The sequence below is a fragment of the Lepisosteus oculatus genome, chromosome 2 (genome assembly GCF_040954835.1).
Source record: "Lepisosteus oculatus isolate fLepOcu1 chromosome 2, fLepOcu1.hap2, whole genome shotgun sequence".
Classification (NCBI taxonomy): domain Eukaryota; kingdom Metazoa; phylum Chordata; class Actinopteri; order Semionotiformes; family Lepisosteidae; genus Lepisosteus; species Lepisosteus oculatus.
In genome coordinates, this window is record NC_090697.1 from 54650556 (window position 1) to 54671941 (window position 21386).

At 37.7% G+C, this 21386-nt stretch overlaps 1 protein-coding gene across 1 annotated transcript; it reads left to right on the forward strand.

Moving 5' to 3' along the window:
• The first annotated feature begins 590 nt into the window (after nucleotides 1-590).
• slc22a2 (solute carrier family 22 member 2) lies at nucleotides 591-21039 on the forward strand. Its single transcript, XM_006625657.3, has 11 exons — nucleotides 591-1073; nucleotides 3130-3233; nucleotides 4102-4256; nucleotides 7934-8102; nucleotides 9111-9225; nucleotides 9476-9576; nucleotides 12756-12970; nucleotides 13546-13654; nucleotides 18341-18453; nucleotides 18676-18775; nucleotides 20498-21039. Exons 1-11 carry the CDS (start codon nucleotides 597-599, stop codon nucleotides 20526-20528), a joined length of 1689 nt encoding a protein of 562 aa, XP_006625720.2. The 5' UTR covers nucleotides 591-596; the 3' UTR covers nucleotides 20529-21039.
• Nucleotides 21040-21386: the final 347 nt, after the last annotated feature.

Sequence of the window (21386 nt, forward strand, 5' to 3'; positions counted from 1 at the left end):
TATCTGTATTGCTTCCTTTGCTGCTTTATTGCTAGAAGAAGCTAGAACATTTAGTCTTTTTGACCTGCAGGCGCCTGTGTATAAACTATCATCAGATAATGCTAATGATAAACTTGCTAATGATAAAGGACTCTTGGACCATCATCTAGCATGTTACATTCCTAGCAGGCAATTGATCTGAGGATCTCAAATAGTCATTTCTTGAAAAATCTAAATTCAGCAGCAACGCTGATACACCAGCTTCTTTCAAGAAATGCAGACTTGTAAATTTAAAATAAAATGGAACATATTGCTTTACTTTGCTCATCTGTGAAATTTGTACAAAAGGCCACTTAAAGCTTGAAATTATTATGTCTAGTTATCTTGCCGCTGAGAAACCTCAAAACTTCACTTTTATTAAACTAACTGTGGAGTTTCTGAAGTGTGAAAATAATCATGTTTTTTCAAATTTATGCCAGGCTCATTTAAGTCTATAATTAAGTGACTTCAGATGCATGTAATGTTAAAACAAAAATGTCTATTTCTACGAGTGGTTTACTTATAAAAAAGTTAAAGGAACTAAGGTCAACCTTTTCGTTGGAACTTTGATCTCATCTATGTTGGTAAAAATGAATGGCAAGCTCCAGAGTCATCACAGAAGAAGGCACCAAGTGTTAGCAGAAATGACAACTTTTGAAGACATCCTGGAGGAGGCTGGGAACTTCGGTAGGTCTCAGAAGCGCATCTTTGCTTTGTTATGCCTGGTCTCCATACCATGGGCTGGGGCCTATGCGGGAATTGTGTTCCAGGGATTCACTCCAGAGCACTGGTGTCGTAACCCGAGTGTTCAAGAAGTGAGGGAGAAATGTGGATGGACTCTGCAAGACATCAGGATGTACACCATTCCTCAAGATAATATGTCAGCTGGCCTGATCTACAAGCAATGTGAAAGGTACGACATAGAATGGAACATAACTGATCTGAACTGTGAAAACCCCAAGCTGAATTTCACATCTGAGAGTAATGTACTACTGACAACTTGCAAAGATGGCTGGGAGTTTGACTATGAAGGCAGATCATCATTTGTTACTGAGGTAAGGAGTTCATTATGTTGCTTAAATGTGCAGTTCATACCAAATAGTGAAGCATACAAGTTTGATCAAATCTGGCTATTAAAAATTCCAGTTAAAAAAACTAACACTGTGTACTCAACATTTCAAGATTTAGAATTTGCAGACCAAGACAGATGTGGAGTTGAAATGATATTTTGTTGATTCATACAGCTTAACAAGTACATAATAAATACACTAATTAGTGTTGATGATGGGGTATGGATATAGAATCACTAGTAGACATGATATAGTATTGTCCCAGATAAAAACCATTTTGAGATAGTGTTTCATGTAGATGTGTGCTAGTTTTACATGCAGGAAAACAAACTACACAGTGAGAAAAACACATAAAAAAGGTGCTTATTTTGACTAATCATTTATAACTTTTAGACAATGTACTAGAAAAAGCTTGAATACACATACTGTATAGTTAAAAACATGGATTTTAAATCAAGGGATTTTTTGCTAAAATTGTATAACACTCTAATGAGGCCTCTATTAGAATATTTTGTACAATTTTGGTCACCACATTATAGAAAATATTTTTTTTAAATACATTTCTAAAATTAATTTTACTTGTGCATGCTATTGTTCAGATCTATAAAGGTGGCAGAGAAGAAAAGATGGAGATTTTTCTAAACCACTATACAAGTTTAGATGTAATGTTTCATAAAGCCCTCTAGTTCTGAATTAAATTATACTACCAAAGAAGAAGTGTTACAGTGTTATTAGAAGCACTTACGATAAATACCCAGGACTTTGCAGTATTCTGACAATCATAATTAAAATGTTGTTTATGGGCTGACAGCAAAACTCTTTCAACATTCACTCAAGACAGAGATAATATCCACTGACAGGAACTTTGCTAATGTAGCACCCAGTCATAAAAAGAGTGGCAAACCTGAACCAACTAATTGTCTTGCATCTATTACATGTAAGATTATGAAAACAATAATTAAAGCTAAACTAGAGGATCATCAGATCACCATGATACAAAAAATACTGCAGATCTGAAATCAGTACAGATAAGAGTAACTACAGTAGGTTTATTTCCTAGCTCTGAGCTAGCTAGCAATGGGAATCTTTTTCTGTATTTCAATGAAAAACAGAATTTGTTTTCTTTTTGTGTCTTTGTTACTTCAATACATTGCAACATACATTGGTCAATTGTCATATTTTATTGCTTTTCAGCTCGCCGTCATGATTCCTTGGGGTACCAATTAATACTTTTTACATAAACAGCTGACCCACACATACGAAAAACATGGTCTTATATGGAGACAATGATCCAAAACATATGTTTCGGATCACACACACTGGAGCAACACATACCACACTAAAATGTGAATAAAGAAAGAGAATGTTTTCAGTGGCCCATTCAAAGATTTAAGTTGAATCGTATTGACATTTGTGGAAAACAACTAGTAAGACTGAATACATATGCCAACAATAATGAGCAAAAAAGGGAAGAAAAGCATCATATATATAATCAGAAAGTAACTCATTCTTGATAAGGTCATGGCCACATAATAGTCTAAGGAAGGGGCTCAAGGCAGAGCTACAACCTGGATGAGACACAGTACCAGTTCATTTGTAAGGCACACAAATACAGGGACAGTTAAGAGAGAAACATTAGCCTATACTGTGTTTTTGGGAGATGGAAGAAAACCAGAACACTAATAATACAATAATCATGATGCTCTATACTGCTCTATAACTGCTTTTTAAAATACAAACTTTATTTAAAAAATACATTTTCAGTTCTCTTAATAATTTATTAAATAAAGGCAGTTGAATCAGAACTGAGTTCACACTGAATTAAATGTTTTCATATCACCAGTAGGACTCTGGAGATAAGGTACATTTCATTATTAATTAAACAAACACTGGTTGCAGTTGCTGTACCAATATACTGTAAAGGCTTTTTACAATGCAAAAATACTAAGTGTAATTGTTATTTCGAGGAAAGGAAAAATAACAATAGTACTTTATAAATTACTACTCTTTCTCTATGACCACCTATTTTTTCTGGTTTTAGTTTAATCTGCTCTGTTCAGATGCCTGGATGGTGGATCTCTTTCAGTCAACTGTAAATGCGGGGTTCCTAGTGGGCAGTATTGCCATAGGCTACCTGGCAGACAGGTAAAATTTGCATACTTTATTTGTTGGGATCTATGTTAATAAGCACACAAAGTTCAAATGCCTTGAGATTCTCTTGTCTAACAGTGTGAAAAAAACAACGTAATCTGTCTCCAACAGAAATTACAACTGCAGACATCAGATCCATTAGCTGTTCTTAGGCACAAGAAGATAAGAGACAATTTATCCAACAGGAGATTATGTTTTTCTACATGTACCACTGTTTGTGAAACTCTTGAGGCTGTCTAAATTTACATGTGGATTTATTTACTTTAATTTTAAATGTGCAACACATGATCATTCTGTCCAAAAAGTGTAGCCAATTACTCTAATTGGCATGGAGCAAGAAACCCATTTAGACAAGGTGAGAACACATCAACCCACATGGACAGACAGAGCTACTGAGCCTGAAAGTCCCTACAGTTATGAGGCAGCAATGCTATATACAAAACACTCTACCCGCTGTCACACAATATACCCATTTACAAAACTGAACAGCAATATGCTTCAATTATGGAAAGGCGTGGCGGTGCAGAAGATAGCAATGTTGCCTCACAGCACTTTCACAGAGCAGTTTCAAATAAGCCTTTTTTTGAATTTTCAGCAGTTATTAGTTGACCAGGATTCAAAATGTTTACCCCACGGTTGTTCTGTTCATACTTGTGCATACTCATACTCATGCATTTGAATGCACACACTTCCTTTGTGGGGAAAATTGTTTTAAATTGTAATATTAATGTGCAATTTGCCAGACATCCAGGCAATATCAGGTACTACATGATATTCACATAAACATAATTAACAGAAAGCATTTGAAGTATAAAGCTCCAAGAAATTTTAAATATTAAAATAACACTTTTTTTTTTTGCAGGTTTGGACGAAAGATTAGTTTTTTTATGTCTAATCTTTTAAATGCAATTACTGGAATTCTTGTGGCGGTGTCTCCAAATTACATTGCCCTTCTTGTATTCCGAGCAATCTATGGATTTGGCATCAAGGGAGGCTGGGTAGTTGGCTACGTTCTCAGTAAGAATACTGCTTGTATTTTTTACTTTTATTCTAAGAATACAACTTGTATTTTGTACTTTTTCTACATTTATGTGGTCATTTTTAATAATATTACTTATTATCTCCCTTATTTTACGCATAAAAATCTAGCAAGAGGGCATGTTTTGGAAAGAAAACACATTTTTAATTTAAAATAAATTTGAATAAATACATGTAGTTTAATTATCGAATATATGTAATTAGAAAATAAAATCGAAACGGTTGTGCAAAAGTTTTTAGTGTATATATTTTCTTATGATAAAGACTTAAAATAAACTTATTCCAGTCAGTCTTGCACATTTGAAACTTATAGTACAGATGTAAGAGTTTATGTTACCATCACAAGGAAAAATTAGAAGAACTGTTTCCTTATAAGATGTATAGATAAGACCTCTAGAGTACACAAAACTGACTGCTTAATCCCAAAGAAATTAAACTAATTTGAAGAACTGCAATGTCTATTATTTTTACAAACACAAATCTTATTCAGCCTATTGTGAACAATTTTGGTTGCCATGATACAAGTTTATTGTTGCTGAAAAGAATAATCAGATGCATTCCTGGGCTTAAAGGAATGTTTTACTCTGATAGATTAAAATTCTAAATAATTTTACTCTTGAACAGACCTCATTCAAATATTCAAGTTTGTCAGTTGCTTTGACAAGATCAATACAATTGAATCAAATCAATTCCAAAGGAAACTGAGGGGAAATGTGTCATTCTCACCCAAGTTGTTGCTCTGTGTGGTGAGCTAGCTATGGTGCAACAGTCGGTGGGGTCACTAACTTCCTTCGCCAGCTGCTGCAGAACATACCTGGAGACTTGGAGCACCTGGAGTCAGTTTACGACCTCACCCATTCCAGGTGCTCCTTAGAATAAAAACTGGGACTTTGCAGAGGCTGGGGCTCTGTTAGTGAGTTTGGACTCTGAGCCCTTCGAGCATCATTTTTGTTCATTCCCTGTGTTGTGTTTTGCTTGGATTCACAACCTTGTTTTGACCTTGCCCCCTGGATTTCCAATTTGTACAGGTACTTGTGAACTGCGTTTCCTGGGCTACAGACCTTGCCTCCTTATCTTATCCGTGCCTTTTGGATTTCCCCTTTTGTGCCTTTGCTCTGTTTCATCTGGTTTTGGACCCTGCTTGCTACAACTGCAGATCTGGACTGTATTCTGCCTGGATCGTGCTCTGGACTCTCCAGCTAGCTACAGCTGCTAGCTACAGCAATTTTGTGTGTTCTTTAAAGGAAAGGAAGCTAATGTTTTCACTAACTACCATACCCAAGTGCCACCTATTGATTTTCTTTGGCCAGTGAAGATACTTTGCACAGTATATTGTGGCTATGAGTTTTGACACACAATCTGAGTGTCTGCATCGGTGGTGCTTTGTTATAGTATTACTGCCATGTGTTCTTTTTATATAATGGAAGGTTGTCCACATCATGTCTCTTTCAACATTACAAGTTTACCGTATTCACCCGAATATAAGCTGCACTTTTTTAAAATTTGAGGGTGGTATAATTGGCCTGCGGCTTATATTCTAAAAGTAAAAAAAAAATAAAAATTGATCTGGTTGTTGACATATTTACCACTAAAGTGCTGAACATCTTTGAACTATTTGTACATACTGTAATCATTATCTTGGCCCTAGCTTTTTGTTGCGAGTGATAAAAAACTTTTAGATTCATTTTTATTTATCCAAACTGAAGAATAGATTACAGTACACTTTTGATTTCAAGAAGGTGATCCTGTGTGCTGAACAGCATGGGAATTGTCAGGATTGAAGGCAGTTTGGAGTGAACAGCTGGTTCATAAGAAGATGGAGAGGGATGAAGCAAGAGCTCTCGCTTGAAAAGGGAAGCAAGAATTTTAGAAGGAGAAAGCATGGTGTTTATCCTGACATTGTTTGCATTTTGTCTTTTAAATTCCTCTCCTTTTTCATTTATTTATTCAAAATCATGAGAATGTTTTCGCATGCCAACCATTTCTATTTAGACAAACTTGTACTTTGTAAAGTTCTTTGTCGGATTTTCACAGTCCAAATTTCTGGGTGCGGATTAAATGGTATTCGGGAAATTCTGTATTCTTCTTATATGAGCACACATTGTTTTTCCACATTTTGGCTTTTACAGTAGGTACTTGTATGAATCCTGCTTCTTCACACAGGGTAGAATGTGCAACTAAGGTTGCTGCTGGAAGAGGTGTTAGTGGGGCCAGCAGGGGGCGCTCACCCTGCGGTCTGTGTGGGTCCTAATGCCCCAGTATAGTGATGGGGACACTATACTGTAAACAGGCGCCGTCCTTCGGATGAGACGTAAAACCGAGGTCCTGACTCTCTGTGGTCATTAAAAATCCCAGGGTGCTTCTCGAAAAGAGTAGGGGTGTAACCCCGGTGTCCTGGCCAAATTTCCAATTGGCCCTTACCAATCATGGCCTCCTAATAATCCTCCTCTATGAATTGGCTACATCACTCTGCTCTCCTCCCCACTGATAGCTGATGTGTGGTGAGTGTTCTGGCGCACTATGGCTGCCGTCGCATCATCCAGGTGGATGCTACACACTGGTGGTGGTGGAGGGGAGTCCCCATTACCTGTAAAGTGCTTTGAGTGGAGTGTCCAGAAAAGCGCTATATAAGTGTAAGCAATTATTATTATTATTATTAGAATGAGATAGTGATGGCATACTCCTCTAACTCACCAAACTTTAACTATCAAACTACATCTTTTGACACATAACAAGCCATGTGGTCTTAAACAAGAGGTTAAGTGTTGAATGGAGGCAGGCACATCTCTCCACAACAGCACTGCATGCCTGAAAGCTTCCAAAAGGCTGAAGTAAGTATTTGCTGTGTTGCAAATTATTCCCTAGCAAAATAATGTCAAACTTGACCACAGCAGTATCAAATAATTGTTCCAGGGGATCCCAGTCAGATTCAGATAGTCTGATCACTGTTAGCTAGTGACCAGACTAGCTCTATCTATGCCCAGGCTAGGACTTTCATGGTTTGAACGACTTGGAAAACTCCTTGCTCAAGCTATTAATAATCATTCTTTTGTTGTCTCCATTCACTAACACAACCATTGCTCCTGTCCAAGCAGAAGTGATTATCATCTAAAACAGCACTTCCAGTGACTCTTACATGATGGACAGCTTCCCATTGCATTTGAACCTGTCTATGACATTGTGTGTGAAGTGGGAAAACATTGGGCTGACAAATGCTGATCCTGGAGACAATACTAGTAAAACCTGGCCTCCAAATTATTAAATAATTGTCAAGGTGTCACAGTTGTGCAGCTGTAATAGCAGCGGTGATATGTGGTATATGTGAGATAATGAGTTCTAGGAATGTCTGAAAAACTGGAATGATACATTTTAAAAGCTCTGCCAACATTTATATCTTTCTTTTGGCAGACATTGGAACTGAAGCCAGATTATTTGGCTTTAAGCATACGTCTTCTACCCAATAGTGAATAGTCAAATAACATGTGCATTTGTAAAATGAGCAATAAGTAAAAACGCAGATTGTGGACGAAACATGATTTAAGTTTTAATGGTTGTTTCTGTAATCATTTTGTTCACAGTTCAGAGAAAATTACTTGAACTAAAATGTGCTATTTTTAAGGAGAAACTGACTGAAGCTCTTCTTTTTTACCCTTTAGTTACAGAACTAGTGGGAGTGGAGCACAGAAGGATCGTGGGAGTACTTTACCAGATGTTCTTCAGTGTTGGAATTCTCATGCTGCCACTCATTGCGTACCTTATCACTGACTGGAGATGGCTACAAGTGGCTATCACTGCACCATACATTTGCTTTTTAGCCTATTACTGGTATGACGTCCTTTAAAAATACTGTAGATTTTTAAATATCCTAACAGTTCGTTTGAGATAATTTGTTTTGAAATAACTTAAAAGTAAAGACCAGGGTACAGTAAGTCAACATTGGCACCAGGACTCCAGCTTAATTATTCTGATACTGCAAGCCTTGTTCATTACTAAAGATTAGCTATAGAAAGAAACATAAAAAGGCACATAAAGCAGATGCCAAGCTTGACTAATGGATGGGGAACAAAGGTTACACATAAGGGGTGATATAATACATGGAGAACCACAATTAACTGTATTAGGATCACCACTCTTTCTGTTTATAACAATGATATAGTATAGTTAACAAACTAGACTAGATCACAAAATGACCTACTGTAGGAAGATTAGTGAACATTGTAGAGGCTGCGAAAGAAATTCCAGAAAACTAGACAAACATGTTGTGTAGGAGAAAGATTACATTTAATGTACAAAAGTGCAGGGTGTGGTTTGCTGATATCAGAAAAATAAACTGTAAATATTGAAAGGGTTATCTTCAAAGTTCCACGGGCTATTTTTGAAAAACACTTAGCTGATTATCCAGTTGCATCATTTTCGTACACAAGATACTGTACTGTGGAGCAAATGTGTTGTTTTTCATATCTAATTCATATGCCTGATTAAAGAAGAAACATTTTCAATTGTATCCATTTTGTTTTCTATTATAATATATAATAATATAATATACAGTATTTATATAAATACTGCACAGCACCATTTTGAACAGAAACCTAATGGCCTCTTTAAGCAAGACAGCAATTATATTTGAATTTTCTATCAAAAGGTGACAGTTTACCTGCTAGAAAGTATACAGTACACCACCTTATACCTTATGCACCACATTATATTTCCATTGATAGTAATTTCCAATGACTGAGAAATATATAAACATGTAAAAATTATTTCCCTGAAACAAAGAAATTGAGAACACTGCAACATTTTATTATGTTTTGACTATTGAAATTCTTCCTATAGGTTCATACCTGAGTCACCAAGGTGGCTTCTTTCACAGAAAAACACAAGAAAGGCAATGGCAATCACACAAGAAATTGCTAAAGAAAACAAGAGAACACTCTCAAAAAATGTGGAGGTACCTGACAAAATATGAATTTAGGAATATTTTTTTTCTTGATCATACAGAAAAAAACTCCATTGTGATGTCTTCACCATACCCCTTCATAATAAAGAAGACACCATTTAGCAATATGTTTTTGTATTTCTTGTAAGATTACAATGTCATGTGTCCTGGAGATTAATCACTCTGTTTTTGAATTTAGTACTTAATAAACAAGATATGCTAGGATTTAGTAGGTGCTTAGATAAACATGTCTTTTTCACAGAATCTCACTGATGATAATGAAGAAGTTTTGACAGCCTCTGTATTTGACTTGGTTAGGACTCCTAAAATGAGGAAGCACACCTTCATTCTAATGTTTAACTGGTGAGTCATGTTATACTTTTTTTCTCGTAGTAAGTTCATAGGATGCAGATGCAGGTACTTAGATACTTAGTTGTTACTAACAAAGGTACGAGCTTGCAGTGTAAGTGATTAATTATGGTGATCATTATCATTAATTATATATTATAAGCAAATTTCATCAGAACCTATACCTGGAAAAGTGAGTTGTTGTTTTTTTTAGATGGAAAACAGTGGTAGAGCAGGAATGTAATTCTCATTTCATGGTTTCACACAATGTCCTTTGGATGTATTTCTACCATTTATTTCTACTTTGTTGGTCTAGTCATTTAAGAGTAAATAAAATCTGCTTTATTCAGAATTGGGTGTCATGCTTGAATGGATTTTACAACTTAAAAAAGTTTAGCCTATTGGTTAAGATGTATGCTGTCAATAAAAGTAATGTCAGACAAATTAAAAACAAAAAATTCCTGGGTGATGTCAAGGATAGGCAGAGTGACCCCAAAATTTGAACTTGTAGCCAACTATATCATGTATCAATCTTAAGGGTGCTAAGACCATTTTTCCTAAAACAGGTTCTTTATAACTTCCAGAACTACCAGTAAACTTAAAGACTAGACAAAAAAGTTATCCTACACATATGTAGTTTAATTCCTCTAACAGCCTGGGGCTTAGAGGAAAAGAAATAGATGAAACTCCATTTATTGCTTTGGTTCCTCAAAAGTGTTCTCTCCACTCATGCCAGTCCCAAACAATACAGTATTTTCCATTATGCTCCCTATAACATGTTTTCTCCACAACCAGCAAGGCTTTCTCCTACAAGATAGGAGAAGAAAGATGATGCCTGAACCTTCCTCTGTAGTTCTCTTTTGAGTCCTCTCCTGGTCCAAGGTTGCCATCTGTGTCTCCCAAATTCTTCTGTCAGTTCTCCCCACTAGGTTTATGCAGCCCTTCAAATGAAATGAGTGCTGGTGTCCAAGGTGTAGATCACCAGGTGTAGGTGTTTATTTTAATTACCATGGAAACTTTATGTGAATAACATGTTATGATCTGTTCAATTTAAGATTTATTCTGGTGATAATGTAAATAATGTATGACAATAAACTGCACAGCTACATTGATGTTCACATAGTATGTAATGCAGCTGCTCTTAATGTTACAATATCAAACTTTGGATGAATAATGGATGTGTCCTCCATTACAACCTGTACACTATTGGACAATGGAATGATTAATACTATTAGTCAGTGTTTGATGTACAGTAGCTTGTACTGGCCACCTGCATATACAATTTCATTCTTAATGTTCAGTGGGATTTTCATATTCAAACCAATGGGGCAATCAATCTTTGTTAGTAGTTCTCTAAGGGATGTTTTACAGTGTGTAATCTGGCATTATCAAGCCAGGAAACCAGGACAATATTGACCAGTAATTAATGGCACACCCATAGGTCATAGAACAACTGCCTACAATCAAAACACTCAATATATGGCACCTCACAATTTAAGGCAAGAAGAATAAACAATAATTGATCTTCTCCTACCGGTACTTTCTGCAACAAAAACATTATTAGACTGATCTCTATTTTATTGGTATTCTCTTTCATGACCATTAATTCATTCATGCAAAAATATGAGTTATCAAATAAAGCAAATTTCTGTCATTGTCTGTTAATGCATCTTAAAAATGGCATGTAAATCAGTGCCAAACAGCAATGGACCACAGTCTCTGATGTATTCCAATGGACACTTTAGCTTTATTAGAGGCTGGCAGATATCATATAAGTAGGAAAAGACAATGTTTGGTTTTGCACCTGTACTGCTACACCTTGATGAAAATATAATACAAATAATTAACTTTACTTTAACTTTATTTTATATAGCATCTTTAAAGGTGGCTTCTCAAAGAGCTGTACAGAACAACAACAATAACAAAAATAAAAATACATGCACAATGAGAAAACACAATGAGAGGAGACAGTATATGGAGGTACTGAATGCAGTAGGAAAAGAGGGGTAAAGAACAGAACCACTTAAGAAAAGGCTTTTCTAAAGAAGAAGGTTTTGAGTCTAGATTTGAAGAAGTTTAGAGAAGGTGACTGATATTGTTGGAGAGAGAGTTCCAGAGCTTTGGAGCATAACAGGAGAAGGCCCTGTTACCCATAGAGTGTAGACAGACTTGGGGGACAGATAGGAGACCAGAATTAGAAGAGCAAAGGTTGCGAGGTGGGGAGTAGGGTGATAATTGCTCAGACAGGTATTGAGATCCCAAGCCACTCAGAGCCTTGAAGTGAGCTTGAGGGTTTTGAAGTCAACACGAAACTTGACAGGAAGGACTCCAGGATAGGAGTAATATGATCATTTGCACTAGACCTAGTCAGGATTCTGACTGCCTAATTTTGGACATGCTGGAGTTTGTTCAATTTGAGCTTAGAAACCCCAGTGAATTGAGCGTTACATTAGTCAATTCAGGAGAAGACTGTGTTGATCAGCTTGTCAGCCACAGTTAGCAGTAACATAGGACGTAGTCTAGCGATATTTATGAGGTGAAAGAAATATGTTTCGACAATACTGTATGTTGTGGGTTGAATGTCAAGCCTGAATCAAATATTCCCCAAGCTTTTCAATTTAGACTGAAGTTAAGTACAGTGCCATCCACAGATAGTTACAGCTTTGACTTTACAAAGTTGATGGTGGGTGCCAATAAGCATGACTTCAATCTTGTCACAGTTTAGGTTAAGGAAATTTTGAGTCATCCATGTTTTTATGTTGGAGGCGCAATTAGAGTATTGCTGTTTTTTGCTGGCTGTGGCCTAGGTATCTGCAGTAGGTTCATTTTTTCGCACTTGAAATTCTGAGTAGACTGTAATAAAATTATATAGTCAGAAAAATATAAGCTTTCAAATAGTCATGCTTTTATTAATGGTTGTGTATTAATTTTGGTTAATGTTAACAGATAACGTATTGACAGCTTGGCTCATATATTTCATTCTCAAACATTGTTTCTTTTGGAAATGCATATAATATTCAGAAAGATGCAGTATGGTCATGAAAGTGATATATTTTGATATATAAAGATGCATCCAATTAGGACTGCATAGTTTTTCAATCAGCTTTAAAAACAGTTGTAAAAGTTAAAAGCAGCCCTTGTGTATTGTGTGCACCTCAAAATAGAGCTAACTGTTTATTGTTTTAATGTTTCAGGTTCACAAGTTCTGTGGTCTACCAAGGTCTCATCATGCGTCTAGGAATCCTTGGGGGAAATGTTTACATAGACTTCCTAATCTCAGGAATAGTTGAATTCCCTGCTGCACTGCTAATCATTTTTAGCATTGAACGTATGGGACGGCGGGTTCCATTTGCACTGTCTAACATTATTTCTGGGGCATCTTGTTTAATAACTGCTTTTATACCAGAAAGTAAGTAAATTAAAAATAAAAACTTTAAATCTAATATCATAAGGGGCCCATTAGCTTTCAATGACATTTAACATGTTATGTTTTTTTCATAAACATGAGAAATAGGTTTTCTGAGGTCCTCCCTTGAACCAAAGTACACACAGTTAGACAAGGCTCTAAACTTCAGAAATTCTGGCTGAAGTTGTTATCATTAACAGATAAACGTTCCATCATATGTATATTTGAGTTTCTGTACTGTAATGTGTGAGCCCGCTTATCATACAAGTAAATTTCACAAGCATTTTCAGGAAGTTCTATTGCACATACTGTAAGTGTTTGGTAGAACTGTATTTGCCAAATTTGTAATCAACTTTAGTTTACATTTGAATTTAAAACAATATTTGCTCTTAAAATTATAAGATAAGATAAAATTTAAAAATGAATGTTTAAAATAAGCTATTTTTTATTGAAAAAGTAACAGCACAATGAGTCATTTAATGGCAGAAGAATTTTAACTTTATATTAATGAGAAGTGCTAATACATTGTATTACAGTACTGCTAAATTACTAATTTTGCATATGTCTTTCTTTCAAAGGTGTTTCCTGGCTTAAAACAGCAGTTGCCTGTGTAGGCAGGTTGGGTATTACTATGGCCTTTGAGATGGTGGTCTTTGTTAATACAGAATTATACCCTACATATGTCAGGTAAAAGTATTTAATTGGTATCCTATTTACTTTAAGTTTTATTATATTTTACAAGATTTCATTTTTTGTGTGAATTGATGTTTTGTTCATTTTTCAAAAACAGAACAAATAAGAACAAATGAGTACCTTGTAATAAGAAGTAGACTACATCAGCAGTACTTCATCTGTTTACTTTCCATCCACTGTTCCATGGATCCTAGCAGTAGAAAGCTTCATATAAGTCACTTCAAGAACAGACAGGGTCCAATGATTCCTGTGAAGGCCATAAGGAGGCTCCTTAAATGTGTTATAAGTATCTTTGAATTATAATCAGAATATTCAACAAGATCTGTTTATGCTGCTGTGACAGGTCATGATTGGAGTCATTATTGAAAAGTACTAGATTTGAGCAAAACCTTACCATATCCAGACACTCCCAAACATTTAGAAAATATGCCATAATGCCCCATAGACAATATACACAAGTGTTTGGGGGTAAGCCTCAGATGATATCATTTACAAGGAGTTACAGTGCCTTGCGAAAGTATTCGGCCCCCTTGAACTTTTCAACCTTTTGCCATATTTCAGGCTTCAAACATAAAGATATAAATTTTTTATTTTATGTGAAGAATCACCAACAAGTGTGACACAATTGTGAAGTGGAACGAAATCTATTGGATTTTTGAAACTTTTTTAACTAATAAAAAAATGAAAAGTGGGGCGTGCAAAATTATTCGGCCCCCTTGCGTTAATACTTTGTAGAGCCACCTTTTGCTGCGATTACAGCTGCAAGTCCCTTGGGGTATGTCTCTATCAGTTTTGCACATCGAGAGACTGAAATTCTTGCCCATTCTTCCTTGCAAAACAGCTCGAGCTCAGTGAGGTTGGATGGAGAGCGTTTGTGAACAGCAGTTTTCAGCTCTTTCCACAGATTCTCGATTGGATTCAGGTCTGGACTTTAACTTGGCCATTCAAACACCTGGATACGTTTATTTGTGAACCATTCCTTTGTAGATTTTGCTGTATGTTTGGGATCATTGTCTTGTTGGAAGATAAATCTCCGTCCCAGTTTCAGGTCTTTTGCAGACTCCAACAGGTTTTCATCCAGAATGGTCCTGTATTTGGCTGCATCCATCTTCCCCTCAATTTTAACCATCTTCCCTGTCCCTGCTGAAGAAAAGCAGGCCCAAACCATGATGCTGCCACCACCATGTTTGACAGTGGGGATGGTGTGTTGAGGGTGATGAGCTGTGTTGCTTTTACGCCAAACATATCGTTTTGCATTGTGGCCAAAAAGTTCGATTTTGGTTTCATCTGACCAGAGCACCTTCTTCCACATGTTTAAGGTGTCTCCCAGGTGGCTTGTGGCAAACTTTAGACGAGACTTTTTATGTATATCTTTGAGAAATGGCTTTCTTCTTGCCACTCTTCCATAAAGGCCAGATTTGTGCAGTGTAAGACTGATTGTTGTCCTATGGACAGACTCTCCCACCTCAGCTGTAGTTCTCTGCAGTTCATCCAGAGTGATCATGGGCCTCTTGGCTGCATCTCTGATCAGTCTTCTCCTTGTCTGAGCTGAAAGTTTAGAGGGACGGCCAGGTCTTGGTAGATTTGCAGTGGTCTGATACTCCTTCCATTTCAAGATGATCGCTTGCACAGTGCTCCTTGGGATGTTTGAAGCTTGGGAAATCTTTTTGTATCCAAATCCGGCTTTAAACTTCTCCACAACAGTATTATGGACCTGCCTGGTGTGTTCCTTGGTCTTCATGATGCTCTCTGCGCTTTCAACAGAACCTTGAGACTACCACAGAGCAGGTGCATTTATACAGAGACTTGATTACACACAGGTGGATTCTATTTATCACCATCAGTCATTTAGGACAACATTGGATCATTCAGAGATCCTCGCTGAACTTCTGGAGTGAGTTTGCTGCACTGAAAGTAAAGGGGCCGAATAATTTTGCACGCCCCACTTTTCATTTTTTTATTAGTTAAAAAAGTTTCAAAAATCCAATAGATTTCGTTCCACTTCACAATTGTGTCCCACTTGTTGGTGATTCTTCACATAAAATAAAAAATTTATATCTTTATGTTTGAAGCCTGAAATGTGGCAAAAGGTTTAAAAGTTCAAGGGGGCCGAATACTTTCGCAAGGCACTGTAAATACACCCCATAAAGAAACAAGTAATAGGTTTATTCCATGCTGAAAAGAGAAGAAAGAAAACGCAACATTTCAGCTGTAGAGCCTTCTTTGGTGGTGAGAAAGACAGGGCAGACAGCAAAGATTAAATAGCATAGGAGAACAAAAGCTCTCAGGTGGTGCAAAGTGGAGAGAGGTGTGAAGTCAAAACCTGCATGTGAATAGAAAAGATTACATGAAAACAAGTCTGTCTTTGAGAGAAGAGGGAAGCCGTGAACCAAGTTTCAGGTTAATTTTTGTTTCTGATGTCTTTCTGCTATGAGAGTTAAGAACCCCTTCTTTGAGAACACAGATGGAGATTGTTCTTCACAGCCCTAACATGTTCTCTGAAGCGATCTCCTAGTCTCCTTCCGGTTTCCCCAATGTAGATAGCTGGGCATTTCCCACAAGAGATACAGTAAATGAGGTTGCTTGAGGTCGCCTGGGTCGTGAAAAGAGGTTGCCTGGGTGATCAGATTGTCCTGAGGGGCCTTGAATGAGTGTGGTGTTATATATGTACTTGCGGGAGATGCAGAAAGCTCTGTTGCAGGGGAAAGTACCTGGTGTGGATGATTGTTGAGGGCGGTTAAGGGAGCTGTGAACAAGAAGGTTATGGAGATTAGGTGGTCAGAGATATGAGATGATGGGGCAGACAGAAAAGAGGGCCCCAGTGGAGGCATCAGCCTGTAGGATGGAAAAGTTTTCGTTAATGGTCCTGGGGATAGAAAGTGTGTTAGGGTGGAAGGGAATGGGAAGGAATGCAATTGTTAGGCTGGGGCTTCCTGATGAAGGGCCGGGGGCTGTTTTTGGCTCGGATGAGGGCACTGTCAATAACATGAGTGGGGTATTCTCTGTTAATGAAAAAGGAGTGCATTTTGAGTGCTTGGTTATGGAAATCCATGTCATCACTGCAGAGTTGTCATAGCCGAAGGAACTGTGAAAAAGGGAGAGATTTTAGTGTGTTTGTGTGAAATGAGCTGTACGGGATATACTGTAGTTGTATGAATCCGTGGCTTTGTAATAGACTGAAGTAGAGAGCCGGGGATGGTTAATCTATAGGTTTATGTCTAGAAACAGAAGAGCAGTGGAAGATATGTTCATTGTGTATCTGAGGGACAGGTGGAAGTTGGTGAAGTGATGCAGGAAGTGTTCTAACTGGTCATTAGAGCATGTGGCACCCATTGATGTATTGCTTGTAGAGGTCAGGGACAAAGGCAGTGTAGGAAGTAAAGAAGTGTACTTCTACCCAGCCAACAAAAATATTGGCATAGCTGGGTCCCATTCTGGTGCCCATGGCAACTCTACTAACCTGCTGGTAAAAAAAGGTTATTGAATGAGAAGGCTCATTGAGTGTGAGTACCAATTCTTCAAGACGTACAAGGGTGTGGGTGGATGGATCCAGCACTGTGCATTTGTCCAGCGTGCGCTTGAGGGCTGTAAGACCGTCATTGTGAGGAATGTTAAAGAAAGTTTTAAGTTGATCATTCAATGATTTTGGAAGCTGAATTTACTGTATACTGAATATTATTTGGCAGTTTTCTTCAGGTGTTATATTTAAATTCATATTTCAAATTAAGCCTGCTAACATTCTGTATGATGCCTCCAGCTTCCAAAGTCCTTCCCCTGGTCCTTGCTGTAGAATTTGGCGATGGGTAATGTAGTCCTGCAGTCCTGGAGCTACTTTGGTTAAGGCCTGTTTTGGTTTCACGTGTTTTTGTTTTGAATCTATTTTGTGTGCCTTGTATATGCTGGTAACCAGTTCCTCAACAGGAAAACAGGCCGTAGAAGAACAATCTGGATTAATCTGATGCATTAAGGCTTCCAAAGAATATGACTTCCAGTCTGTCATAGGATGAAAGTTGCATTCTTTCAAGATATGTGTAGAAGACAGTGTGCAATGATTTTTGTACAATAAGATGATATGCACAGGCTTCTGTCACAGTCATCCTCCACCACAAAGGACAGCTAATGACTGAAGAAGGCTCTAACAGAGGAAGCCAATCGTTTTATTTTGCCCCAGAAGTCCAGCAGCGTTTGGCCACATTGTCCACCAGGATGGTGGGGGTGGGCCAGGTGTTGATCCAGACAAAGTGCAAGTACATCACAGTCCAGGGGTAATGACCAGTGTGCTCCAGAAGGGACTCCAGAAGCTGAAAACCAGGAGTAAGACAGGACAGGAAGGCTGGCAAGCTGAAGCTGTCTGATGTGAAATGTGTATTTCCTAGAGATCAGGAAATAGGCCTGGATATCTGGACTAGAAGGATCACTGAGCTGACAGCTGTGCAAAGATTCCCCATGCAGGGTTGCTGTCAGGCTCCAGCTGGCTACAGCACTCCACTAGAACTGTGCAGCAGCAGTCCTCACCACTAGTGCACACACCAAGGGGGGAATATGACATGCCCCCTGCAGGTGGGATGCAATGTGATGAGAGAGCAAGGGGAACAGAAGTGTACACACTGACACACTTCAAGCTTTAAATACTATGTCAGATTTGAAAATCCTCTTTCAGAATGTTTTTTGCTCCTACAGGAACCTGGGGGTCTCTGTGTGCTCCACACTGTGTGATATTGGTGGGATTGGGGTACCATTCCTGCTCTACAGATTAGCAGTTATTTGGTTGGAGCTACCACTGATCATTTTTGGTAAGAAGCGTCACATCAAAGGCAGTTTAGTCAGTAACACCTTGCTTTAATCTTATTATTACTTGTATTTTAAATATAAAGTTTATGTTTAAATAAAAAAATATAGACATATATAGGTGTTTTCTTACAAATTCCACATACAATTTTGGGCAGAAGTCTTAAATGTTGGCAACTGTTTTAAAAAATATATTTTAACTCTATAATCCTGTGTGTTAACTACAGGTGTGCTTGCATTTATTGCTGGTGGCTTGGTTTTTTTGTTGCCTGAAACAAGAGGTGTGCCTTTGCCTGAAACAATAGAAGACATAGAGAACCCAAAGAGGTACAGTTCTTTATTCTCTGGCCTTATATGGTACTAAGATACTGTATATTTCAAGTTAAAATTCACCTTATTCTCTAACATTCATCATTTTATTTTACCACACAAAGAACAAAAAGAAACTATATGAAACCATATGTGAAGAAACATAGAAGAGTGTTTCTGCATCATTGGTCACAATATGTGTGCATAGTGCTGAACTGATTTAGAGCAGCTGGAGAAAATAAATCTTCCAATCTACAAAAAATGGATTTTACATTTCCAAAACCATTTCCATTTCCATTCAAATCTCAAAGTGGCAACGTGAATAGAGATAGATGCAACTTCAGAGGTGTGACAAATAATTCTTTAACCAAATCTGAAAATGGAAAACTGAAGATAAGTATTTTAGTGTGCCTGTTTTTTTTTCAGTGGGTCTTTTGGACAGTTTTTTTATAGTTCAAGTATGGAGTGTTATATTAAAACAAACAAGAGACTGAAACTGAATTAATGAAAAATGGTATAAAATCTTTTTCCACACTACATTTCCACACCAGCCTCATTCTGACTGCCATTTGCTTTATTTTCCCCCCTCTGGCTGAAAAGAGTGGACTTGTTTAAGCAATCCTGTTTCAGAAACCATTTTCAAACCACAGCCAAACATTATGTCACACTACATCTTATATAATTCTGTTTGTATAAAGCAAACATCCGTATGTATAAAGCAAGATAACACTTTGAGTGTTACACAGAATTAAATGCTTCATATTCAAGGAGTAATTTTTTGTATCTACTGTATATAATTATCTGTATAATTATCTGTATCAATAACAAACAGAATATAACAAGACTGTATGAATGACAGTATATAATCTTTAGAATTGTTTGTAAAATTTGCATACCATAATAGATTATTCTATGTAACAATTGCATTGTATGAAGATGGGTGGCATGGTGGAGCGGTGGTTGGCATTTTTGCCTTGGAGTGTGGGGCCCTTTGTTCGCTTCCTTGGATGCTATCTGCAAAGAGTTTGCTTGTTCTCCTCATGTTCATGTGAGCTTTCTCCAGATGCTCTGGCTTCCCTCCATAGTCCCAAAATATACTAAAAGGTTAATTGGCTTCTGAGAAAATTGACTGTGTATGACTGTGTGCATGTTTGGGTCTGTGTGTGCCCTGCAATGGACTGGCATCCCATCTTGAGTAGGTTCCAGTTCTCCAATGTTCCCTGAATTGGATAAAGCACTTAGAAAATGGATGGATGAAGATACAGTGCTTTGCTTAAAAGTAATCATTGTCATGCCCAAGTGGGCTCTGGTGATTTGTGCCGCATGCACACATGAGACAGCACACCCCTCAGTACTGTTAGAACACACCCAGGCAGACTTTCACAGCAGGTGACTAGTTTATTACTTTATTGTTATTATTATTATTATTATTATTATTATTATTATTATTATTATTGTTTGCACTTTCTTTGTTGTTGCAGCTCTTTCCTAGCCACTCTGCTTTGACGCTCAGAGTGTTGTGTTTACATTGCGTGTCTTTGTTTTCTTTTTCTTTTTGGCCACCTTTTTGTTTTGGTGTTCTCCACCTTACCACTGCCTGCTTTTGAGCTCTCAGTCAGGCTCAACTATTTTGCACCTCACCTCCCATATCATTTCAATCATATTTTGATATTTGCCATGTGTTCTTATTTATCATTTTGTTTTTAATGGATACTAACTCATTTTGTTTTTGTGTTTCAGGACCAAAGAGAGCCAGCTCAGAACCTACTAGCTGGTCACGTTACTTCCTACAGAAGTTACTACCAATAAAGAAGATACTTCAGTCTAACCTACAAATGGCTTGCTTTTTAGAAATGAATATAATCTACTACTCCTGCCAATTGTCAGTGTGAGCTGTGTGTGAGCTGAACAATGTTAGTGATTTTCTCAAATTTGTCATTTCTGGTATGTTTTTTATATCTGATCAGTATTACATTTTTACTGTACATAGACATTAAGCAAAGATTTTCATCACAGCAAGAACATGAGGCTGAATTTACACATTAATGTCTTCCAGTTTAAGAGCCATTAATATCCACTCCTCTCTTAAATACTCATGGTAAACACATCTAGTCATAGTTATTATCACAAAGCAGAAATCAGAATCCTATGCAGAAGGTATAATCTGGAAGTAAGTGAAACAGACACTGGGAGGAGACGACGAGGAACTGGGCAGGTAGACAAACAGGGGTGTGTGACGACGGTGCACTGGTGCTCGGGGGGGTCCTGGCCAAGGAAAACAAGTCCAAAGGAGTCCGAAGTAATTTACCAGAGCGAATTGCAAAAGTCCAGAACTGGGTGATCCATCCAGGACAGACGAGACAAGGTTTAAAAACCAGAGCGGGATCCAGTGAAGGGACAGGCAATAAAATGGGTTAACGGGCCCAGGTGCTCCAAGCCCCGGACCCAGATGGTCAGGATGCTGTGGTGAAGTGATGCCGTTGGGTCTCTCCTGGACCCGCTGGTAGGTGGGCTTCCAGGCGTCCATCTTCCAAAGCTGAGCGCAGAATGGTAGGAGCACCTGGTTTATATAGGGAGGGGCTGGATAGGAGGCCGGTGCACAAAATCAACTAAAATGGAAGAATCTTAT